The following is a 10527-nucleotide window of genomic DNA, read 5'->3' on the forward strand; positions in this document are numbered from 1 at the left end:
TTTTTTTTCTTTAAGAAGCACTAGTTTCCTGACGGATTCTAAGAGGAATGCAGCTGTGTGTTTTCTGCTCTGCTCCTTATATCGTGGGGTGAAATTATAGTCTTAACGAAGCTGCTCGCAAGAATTCTATCATTTAAGCATCTTTGAGTAAAATTACAATATTTAATGTCTTGTTTAATTGCAGATTAAGCCAGTTTTTTTGCCCCTCTGGGTTTTCCCCTCCTTCCTGCTCAGCATGTGCAAGTAAACGTAGGCTGCCGCTGTGTTCGAGGACGTCCAGTGAAAACGTACAGGGGAAAATTAAATTGTTGAAAGCTTATTTACAAACAGTTATTTAAAGATTATTTTCTGTGCTACAGCTCAATGTATTTATAGCAACACACACGTCCAGGTATTCCATGAGGCAAGGTTTTGGATCCACATTCTGCAGCTTGAGCATGTATCTGAAACATGTCTTTATGCTACTCTTATGATGCACTGTCAAAAAGAGTAAACGAAACTGGTTTAGTTCCTTTAAGTCGGAATGTTTTGGGGGTTTTGTTTGCTTTAATCTGGCTTTACTTCTTTTTTTATAATACATTATCAGTCGACGTGTGTGACACAAACCTTCGTAATCTTAAAGGAGCCGTTCGGATCTTTTGAAGTGGGGTTCTGTGGAAAAGCTATGAGCAGTTAGTGTCTTACCTGTAGTGGATAGCTCTTTGAACGACCTCAGTTTGAAGAAATAGTTTAGTTCTGACTGGATTGAAAAGCTAACTAGTCTGAGTGGGCAAACAAATATTGCTGTCCTGTGCAGAAGAAGGCTGCACATAAAATGCTACATATAGCTGCAAAAAACGATGAATCCCATGTAAATAACTGTAATGTCAAATTTAACGCATTGCAAAAAATTGTAAACTAGTGTTTGAATGAACCACTATGAATTTTTTTTAGATTGAAGTTGTTTTAAGTCTGCAGTTTAACCTTGGCCCCAGCGGTGCTAGCTGTTAGCTCGTCAATCCTGTCAGAATTAGCATCCCCGATCACACCCAAATGCTTTTTGTTAATATGTAGATGTTTTTTGTTTATCAATTTAGCCTTGTGTCTAAACAGAAATGGTGTTTTAGGAGCCCCAAAACAGTAACTTTTTAAAAAACTGTTAAAAATGCCATCCTTGCAGCCATTTGAAGACGATGATGTCATAGCCCCACCTCTAACCTAAGCGCACCCAGCGTGTAAACTTTACTCCACGCCTTGTTTCTTGCTTTTGGTGTATTTTCATGGCAGCGTTAGAGCGCCACACACAGGCCTAAAGCAGTTACTTTTCTTTTTTTGGCATTTCCGTATGGATAAAGACATTTCTAGAAATGGCAATGTGTTGAAAATATATATTTAGAAACAACAAATTTAAAAAAAATTGTCTGGAAAAAACTTTTAACTCGTAATTTTCAAAACTGAGGTTGTTCAAAGAGCTATCTACAACAGGTAAGACATTTACTGTTCATTTTTACAGGTCCCCACTTCAAAAGATCTGATTTATCCCTTTTAAAAATCCTCTTTCTAAAGCAATAAGTATTTTATAGTGCATACAGTATTTGCATTGTTCAAGTATTGCAGTGACAGATGACTTAATCACATGGTATTAGTATTTTAAGAAAGAAACTTCACATCTACTTTTGCTAATGACTGGTGGCAAAATTGTTTATACTAGAACAAATATGGGGATTGGGGGGGGGGTGTAAATTTTATTTCTTAATCAAGTGCTTCTTGTCTGAATGTCATGTCTGTGGTTTGTGCTTTGCTGTATGAAGTGTATGCTGTTGTTAAGACTTCCAGGGTCAGTCCAAACTTTTCTGTTGTTTCAGAGCTGCTCATTTTTTTATTTTCAGTCACTACTGTTCAGATATTACTGGTTACTTTTTTATATAAGTAGAAACTGTGGGGAAAGCACTAACAAGTGTTCAAAACTGAGCATCAGATAAGAATTAGGGCCTGATGATAACCCGTTTCCTGTTGCAGAAAGCAGATGTGCGAGGCAAGGTCGAGGACCGTGGTTTCATTTTACGCCATTTTAATTGAAACGGATCAATATTTCCTCCATGCTTGGTATGCATCAGTTACATATTCATCACGCTGTAAAAGCAGAAACTTGTGATGCTATTTATATCAAAGATGCGTACTCATGGGTCGTGCAGATGTAAAACAGCTGTAATTACATGTCAGATAGATATTTTAGTTTGTCATATGAATCAGTATATTGTTTTTTTTTGTTTTTTTCATGCAGTGGTGATTGACAATCAACCAAAAATCAGTAAGATGTAAAGGTTTATCATGAAAATCCTTTGACATGGTTTTGGGTTTAAAGAACAACAACAAATGTGACATTACTCTATCAATTTAATTTAATTTAATTTAAAAGAAGTAGGGCAGAATGCAGAAGCGATGAGTTAAAAACTATATTCACCCTTGCTTCCACAGGAAAGACAAAGGTAAATCTCAGATGCACTGAATAAATGCAGGTGTGAATAACTTACTTGTGCAAACGTTTGGATGTTTGCTTGTCTGGTAAATACTGTAAAGGAGAGTGGGTTAAAATTCTTCCACAGCAATGTGAGAACTTGACAAGATCAGACAAAAGAGAACTCTACATCTTCCATCTACACGTAGTTCTGCAAGTTATCTAACTTTGTATACTTCCCTGAAATGACTTTTATTGTGAAATGATATACAAATAAAACTGAATTGAGCTGTAATAAACACAGTTATCTGGTGTTTTTAGTAACATTAGACTAAAAAAATAGTCTGGATAGTGGTTCTCAAACTTTAGAAAATCCTAAGGTCTCTCAAAGTACCAAGTTGAAATGTTGAGATTAAAGCCAAATTATTACTATTTCCAGAGTAAAATTGAAATGTTGAGAAAAAATGTCAACATAGTGTTTAGAAACTTAAACAAGAGGAAGCAAACCCAACTGTGCTCCTGATCTCTGCTGTATTTGTTTTATTATTATTTTTAAATTAATATTGTAGCCGAGGATTATTTAGCTCACCTTTCTTGGTAAGCTACACAGTAACAACACTATGCATTTTAATTTCCAGTCCGAGATCCAATTTATTATTCCCACTGCAGAGGTTGTTTAACTAAGAACAGCGGAAGTTGAAGAATATCTTTTAATTCTGCACAATAAGAGTCTGAAAGTCGTACTCTGAATTTTAACTTAAAAATACTCTAAACATATAAAACTTAAAAATAGCTGACATTATTTTTTTATTACTGTTCTTCGGTAAAACTCGTACTCCACCCTAGACTGCTAAAAATTATAATGTTTTTTTAATTTAATAAAGTTTGAGACTCTTAGTGTGAAGGATTGAAAGGTTTTTCTCCACCTCGGAGTAGTTCAAATAAAATGCCTTGTGTCGTTATTTTGTGTTTTACACAGTAATAAAACAAATACAGTAGTGTTTAGGAGCAAAAAATACGATAAAACGACTCTAAGTTCCTTCTTCTTCAACATTTCGACTTTATTTCGGAAATAATATGACCATTTTATTATCATTTTGAATTTAACATGAAATGTATATAAAAAACATAAACAAACAATAAATGGTCTCCCTCCTCAACGATTTTTATGTTTCTGGGTGGCCCTGATACTAAATCATACCCATTATGACAATTACTGAGAAATAAACTGAACAAAACTTTAGATCATGTAATTTTACAAGGGGAAACACTATAATATCCCACAAACAGTGAACACACCTGCAAATGCGCCTCGTCTCCCGCTTACACCACGTGATAGCCTTGTCTTTTCCGATTGGCTGTTTTGAAAAGCATCTCGTGAGTTGATTGGTGCGTTTTGAACCGCTTCAGTATTGCGGTCGATTCAAAAGAGTTCGTCGGCATTCAAGCATAGACGGTCAGAGAGAGCTCACTGAATGCGAAACGAAACAGAATAAGGTATTTATTCTTCTTTCCCCAACCTAAAAGACTGACTTATCACATCGATAGGAAAGCTGTGCACTATTTAGAGTGCCAGTTGTTATAAAAGCAGTAGGTTTATTTTTTACTTTTTACGGTTTAGCTTTTAGCTAACCTTGACTCTTCGTTAGGTCAGAAGTAAACGGCAGCGTAGCCCTCTGGTTGACAAATATTCGGTCTTTAAATTATATTGTCGAGGGTGTAAGAAATAGTTATACACTACTACAACATGAACAAACGAAAATGAAGCATTTCGTTCGAGTTAACGCTGAAATTGATCAATTTGGTAATGTATTTGCACGGTATGTCGGCTCTCAGCCTCGCTAGCTTCGTGGTGCTACGTTGGTGTAAAATGGCTTCTGAACGTGGTGTGACAGTTAGCTGATTTATTCACTGCTGACATATCTAAAGTAATAAAAGGGACTAAGCAAACACTAATGAGGGGGGAATTCATGGAGGCTGAAAAGACACTAAAATGCTCATCTTCTCCCCTTTTTCCTTTTAGGCAGCGATGGACAACTACGTGAAAATAGAGAAAATTGGAGAAGGTTGGTGTTAATGTGATTTTTGTCTAAATGTTACAAATGTTATGCTGTTAAGCTATTCCACAATATGAACTTTGTGTGTCTTATGTTTTATTCTTTTCTCAAGACTTTAAAGCTGTTCTGACATTGGTTTCTTTTTTGTAATTTCTAACTTCTGAAACAACTCTGCTCTGCCAGGCCCCCCGCTGTACGTGGATAAACCCTTTTCATGCAGGGGATATGTGACACTGACGGCTCCATCCGTCTGTTGAAGCACGCACTACTACTGTACATCCTAAAGGATTGTGTTTCGCTCTTGATCTCGTCTTTGCAGGTACCTACGGCGTTGTGTATAAGGGCAGAAACAAGACCACGGGGGATGTTGTGGCCATGAAGAAGATCCGACTGGAGAGTGAAGAGGAGGGTGTTCCCAGCACCGCTGTCAGGGAAATCTCTCTGCTTCAGGAGCTGAAACATCCCAACGTTGTACGGTATGCTGCCCTTGGTGGAGAAAGAAGGGTGTTTTAAAGTTAAAAAGCAACCAAGTATTGTTGGGGTTTATTGGGCTTCTGGACAATTTATGTGATTTTTAAAGGCTTATTGTGCAAATCTATTGGCTGAAAAATGTACACTGTGGAGAAAAAAAATGGTAAGGAATTATTTTAATAATTTTTCAGCTCCCTAGCTGTGAGTACTGTACATGTTCACATCTGTTCGAGTTTTGATTTAAATGTTTGCTTCAGAAAAGGCTAAATTAACTTTTGATGAACGTGCCATTTATCATGCAAGCAAACAATCTGATTGTTTTTGGCATTGTAAGCATTTTTCCATGTCTTAACATCCGACTAGTTAGTTGACAAAGCAATGAAAAAGATTGAAAATGTTTTTATCTGACAACAACATTTAGTTCTTTCACAGCAATAGCACAAATGATAAAACTTGTTGATGTGGCAACGTGAGGGTGGGGTCAGGGAAGAAGGTGGTTAAGAAAATAAAACCGTGTGAAGCAGAGGGCAATGGCACACCTAGAAAAAAGCCTGGTCTTTATTTTAATTTTCTTTTCCTTTTTTAAATTTTTATTTTAATCTGTCTGCACAGGCCTACAGTAGAAACTGCAGTGAATTTTAAAGAATCATATTTAACTCTGGTCATAAAGCATTAATGAAAAATTTATTGTGCTCACTTTTATTAGGTTTGCTAAATACAGTTTCCATATAGCTCGCAACCAAAAGACAAAAGGTGGTTTAAACATCTGTGTGTGTGTGTGTACCAGACTCTTGGATGTCCTGATGCAGGAGTCTCGTCTCTACCTCATCTTTGAGTTCCTGTCTATGGATCTAAAGAAGTACCTGGACTCCATCCCCTCGGGGCAGTACATGGAGCCCATGCTGGTCAAGGTAATTCTATCAGGGGATCTAAACCCTGGTTGGTGTTCACATCTGGCTTATTCTTTGGGTGATGGAGCTTTAAGCTGTGTTTGTGGACGGCATGGCAAACAGTGATTTCAGACAGTGATTAGTGAAGGTGTTCCCGAGTCCATGCAGTGATGTCCAGGACAGAATCAGACCTGTTTTTAATGCAGCCCCCCCTCGAGGCCTGAAGATCACAGCCATCCGGTGTTTTGGAAACAAATTTTCACAAAGTGGTGAAGCTCTGCCCATCTTTACTTCTGACAGATTCAGCCTTTTTTTTTTTTTTTTTTAATCCCCAGTCCTCTTACTGACCTGTTCACAACAACCGTAAAATACTCCTCCAGCTGTTTTATTATTCATACCACTTTTTTAGCATTTGGTTGCTTTTTGAGATGTAGTTTCTCCTTTAATTTAAAAAATACCCCATTAAAAGAAAAGGTGCAGTTGCAAGATCAGCAAATAATAGCATTCTGTTTTTATTTACATTTTAAGCAACATCCTAACTTCATTTCAGCATTTTGTATGGGGTTACAGATAAATGTACTATAAATGGGAACATAGTTTTTAACAAACATTTTGTGTGGGAGAAGACTTGTACAAAAGTTGCTGTTTTTGGCTCTGTATTATACAGTTTGTTTTGAAACTCTCCTCCACTGACCAAACACTTCAATCTCACAGATGTTTTGATGTAAAAAGGCTCAACATGAAACCGTAACATCTTGGGAGGGGGGGGGGCATTTTGAAATGCCATACTTTTTCAAAAATGCAAAAAGGATAAAAACCTTGTGGTACTTTAAAGGGCCGGCGTGACTAGAGAATCAAATCCGGTCATTTAGCAGGTCATTTAAAAAAAAAAAAGACAAAACATTGTTCTTCAGGTTAATGTGCAGTTTATCTTGAGTTCATTCTCTTTTGTTTTCTATTTTAGAGCTACCTTTACCAGATCTTGGAGGGGATTTATTTCTGCCACTGTCGCCGAGTCCTCCACCGCGACTTGAAACCCCAGAACCTCCTGATCGACAACAAAGGGGCCATAAAGCTGGCAGACTTTGGCTTGGCTCGGGCCTTCGGTGTTCCTGTCAGGGTCTACACCCACGAGGTGGGGAGCCTTTCACTCACAACTCACGAATCACAAACTGCAACAATCGTCTCCTTCAGCACGTCGCTCTAATAAAACCTGGTGTCTCCTCAGGTTGTAACTCTTTGGTATCGAGCTCCAGAAGTCCTCCTGGGCTCCGCCAGGTACTCAACCCCTGTGGACATCTGGAGCACTGGAACCATTTTCGCTGAGCTCGCTACCAAGAAGCCCCTTTTCCACGGAGACTCTGAGATCGACCAGCTCTTCAGGATTTTCAGGTAGACATGACAGATATCAAATCTGATTAAATGACTTGTCCGTTTTTGAGCTCAGAATGTAAACTAAAGCTGAAGTAAATGTGTGAAAATAAACGATTACACAAGATCATGTTGCATTTAGGAAACTGGACATTGTTTTAGGAAACTGGACAGAAGTTTTAAGCTGCTTTTTATGCTGTTAAGCCACAACTAGTCTGTGGGATATGAGCTAATAAAATATTTTAGCAGTTTAAAAAAAAAAAAGTCTATAAAATCTTTGGATTTTAAATGCTGAGCTGCCTGTTCTGATGGTTTTCTAAAACTATTCCCAAATGCTCTGCCATTATTAAAAAAAACGTCTGTCAAATATTTTCTCTGACACTCTCAGACCCTTTCCTCCCGGTGTTTAGATCCTGTGAAATGATTAACCAATGTATTAAAATGCTGTTTCCCACAAAGTCAGGTGGGACGGCAAACTGCTGGCTCGTCCTGATCTAAAATGTCCTTCTGAATAAGTTTTTTAAATATTTAGAAAACTATTTGCCAGAACGGTCTTGTTCCACTCGTCATATTCTGTTTTGACACATCCAGAAGTCCCCAAGTCAACATAAAAATTGGATCATCTCTATAATTTTCTTTCTTCTTCCAGGACTCTGGGAACCCCAAACAATGATGTGTGGCCGGATGTAGAGAGTATGCCCGACTACAAAAACTCTTTCCCTAAATGGAAATCTGGTAACCTGTCATCGATGGCGAAACACCTGGATAAGAACGGTCTGGACTTACTTGGGGTAAGAACAAAATCTGCTTCTAATTTTTTTTTTTTTTTTTTTTTTCAATTGCATTTTATTTTCTGGTGAGCTAGAAAGGTTTTGGAGAAATCGGCAGCATGATGCAAATGTCCTACGTTTGAAATAAAAAAAGAAAAACAATGAAGAAACAAGCCATTTTGCTGTCTTAAATTATCTGTGATTTCAGGCAATATTGCAAGATCTCATGCGATCTGTTAACACTCTGAGACTTGGCTACAATGTCGATTTTACCTTTTTTAATTTCTAAAAAGTCGACAAAGCAATTTTTGTGTTAAGGCCTGTTAGCTGCGGTGGCCATTTTGTATTGGGTTGACTTAAAAAGTTGTAGATGTACGTCCAATGATTCCTTTGTCAGCGTTGAGGCAAGCCTCTTGAGATGAAATCCATTGATAGCATCATCTGCTTCCTTTGCCTGTGGCTGTTGTGTTATTTCTAAACTAAATGTTTTTCTGAGTTATGCTTAATACCAAGATAAACCAACAGATCAGTATTTATTCTTTGTGGTTTATTATCTGTAGGAAACCTAATGTTGTCGTCTCCTTTTCCTCTTGTATTCTGTAGAAAATGTTCATTTATAATCCTCCAAAGAGAATCACGGCACGTGAGGCCCTGAAACATCCTTACTTTGACGACCTGGACAAATCCACTCTGCCGTCAGCCATCGTCAATAACATGTAGGATTAATACTGACCTTCCATAACGACACATTTATACCCTTGTGAATCTGTAAATACTTGTGTGTGTGTGTGTTTGTATGAAATTATTCCAGATCCTAAACTTTCAAGTCTTCAATAAAATTGCATTTTGTGTGATTTTCGCTGTTTTCTTTTAAAACTAAAATTGTTTGGCGGGAAAGATTTCTTAATATGTAACAAAGTGCATCTGGTTTACTTGCTGTGTAAAGTCAGGTGTTTGTAATAAACTGTTCCATGTTTTTCACCTCACCTGTCAGTAGTTTTAATGTTTATAAGCTGATGTGTATCCATGCTTTAAAAAAAACACAGGTGTAAAATAACCAAAGATAATTTGTTTATTATGATTTATTTTTCCTTTAAATGCAAAGTAAACCAAGATTATAATCATTAAAGGCAATCAAGCATTTATAAATGATCAGATTCATTCATGTAAATAAAAAAATTATAACCTTTTACATAAATGGGGAAAATAAAACATTCAAAACAGTTTTAAAGGCCTGCTGACTTTTCAATGCAAGGACGGGTCAACAAAAACATGTTTCAATCTCAAAGTTCATGATTAATGTGGAGGCTGTAGTTTCCCTAATATGGATCGTATTTAAAGTACTTTCACAGAAGAAAAAAAGTTCATAACAGCTGCTGTCCTAAAATGAGGCTACAGTGACATTTTCCCTGAAACTTGATTGTTTCAAATCTTACAAAACAATGAAATTTAGCTATAAAAATGTAACCTTTATAAATAAATTCCTAGCAGCATGTACACCTCACAAAAATAGTTTCAGATAATGGATAGAATATGTGAAAATATATATTTCATTACATACAAAAGTTTTAACTAACTCCAAACAAAAAAAACATTTAATGAAGTTTTTCCTCCATTTAATGTCCTTCATCATCCAGCAGGAACTCCCTGATCTCCTCTCTCATCAAACACCTGGAGAACACAGGTCCGTTCTGTTATTCTTGTTCTTTCATCACTTCTGCTGCCAAAGTGAATTATTACAGTGCCTCACCTCCTTTGCCTCCTCTGAGCCTCTGACAGGATATACTGAGGAAGATGGTGAACGGATGACTGAAAAAGAGGCAAAAATTCTGATTTAAACCAGGCCTGTAGTGTTAAAATAAAACTTCAGTTTAATTACCGGACTGCCGTGAATGTGAGAAACTTCCAAAAGGAACGATGTGTGTTGATTTGAAGGATTATTTCTGAGTACTAAGTGAAGCTCCACATAAACTGTGATACTCCTACACTGTTCTAATCTCTTGGGAACGCTCTTCATGTCGCTCCGTTGGAGGCGTTTTCACTCACCAGGTCTCTGACGGTCAGCTGACAGCTGTAACACATCTGGCTCCTCACGTCAGGGGCCTCCGCTTCCCTGGACAACAAGAAGAGTGGCCGTTCAGACACAGATCGATGGAAACAACTTATTTAGAGAGATTTGCCTGTTGGTGCGCCATCTGTATAGATTTAAAACAGTTGTCCTCAAGGTCCGACAGCACGATTCAACCAATTCAAAGGAGGTTTGGGTGAATAAATATGGTTCAGAATAACCCGAACAATGAGTATCGACACTTCCTTTGGAATTTACCAGTTTTTAATTTTATTTTAGACACACATTTTTTGTGCCATTGGGAGTAATATGTTCAGAGTTTGTGTGTTGATACTACTTGATAGTATGTTTAATATCAGTGAATTTACTTTAATGTGAGAAAAACGCCCAACTTATAAAAGTTTAGAGGTCCCTCCCAAACAGTCCAGGAGTTTAATTTTTTTTGTGTGTGTGTGTGGGGGGG

At 37.3% G+C, this 10527-nt stretch overlaps 2 protein-coding genes across 2 annotated transcripts in view; one reads left to right on the forward strand and one right to left on the reverse strand.

The window, feature by feature from the left end:
- Nucleotides 1-3836: 3836 nt before the first annotated feature.
- cdk1 (cyclin-dependent kinase 1) lies at nt 3837-8982 on the forward strand. Its single transcript, XM_017432798.3, has 8 exons — nt 3837-3934; nt 4461-4503; nt 4814-4970; nt 5753-5876; nt 6820-6990; nt 7084-7247; nt 7876-8017; nt 8600-8982. Exons 2-8 carry the CDS (start codon nt 4467-4469, stop codon nt 8714-8716), a joined length of 912 nt encoding a protein of 303 aa, XP_017288287.1. The 5' UTR covers nt 3837-3934; nt 4461-4466; the 3' UTR covers nt 8717-8982.
- Nucleotides 8983-9060: 78 nt separating this feature from the next.
- Nucleotides 9061-10527, reverse strand: part of ctu2 (cytosolic thiouridylase subunit 2 homolog (S. pombe)) — a 9940-nt gene continuing 8473 nt past the window's right edge. Inside the window, exons 14-16 of the mRNA XM_017432785.3 lie at nt 10043-10109; nt 9747-9805; nt 9061-9667 (exon numbers count right to left, since the gene is read on the reverse strand). Of these exons, the coding sequence (XP_017288274.1) occupies nt 9613-9667; nt 9747-9805; nt 10043-10109 (181 nt within the window). The 3' untranslated portion in view covers nt 9061-9612. The remainder of the gene's footprint in view (nt 9668-9746; nt 9806-10042; nt 10110-10527) is intronic.

The sequence above is a fragment of the Kryptolebias marmoratus genome, linkage group LG22, assembly GCF_001649575.2.
Source record: "Kryptolebias marmoratus isolate JLee-2015 linkage group LG22, ASM164957v2, whole genome shotgun sequence".
Taxonomy (NCBI): Eukaryota; Metazoa; Chordata; class Actinopteri; order Cyprinodontiformes; family Rivulidae; genus Kryptolebias; species Kryptolebias marmoratus.

Coding starts and splice junctions, on each gene's coding strand:
- cdk1 (XM_017432798.3), top strand. CDS start 4,467: ATGGACAACTACGTGAAAATAGAGAAAATTGGAGAAG. Junction 4,504..4,813: donor AATAGAGAAAATTGGAGAAG/GTTGGTGTTAAT, acceptor TCGTCTTTGCAG/GTACCTACGGCGTTGTGTAT. Junction 7,248..7,875: donor CAGCTCTTCAGGATTTTCAG/GTAGACATGACA, acceptor TTCTTCTTCCAG/GACTCTGGGAACCCCAAACA.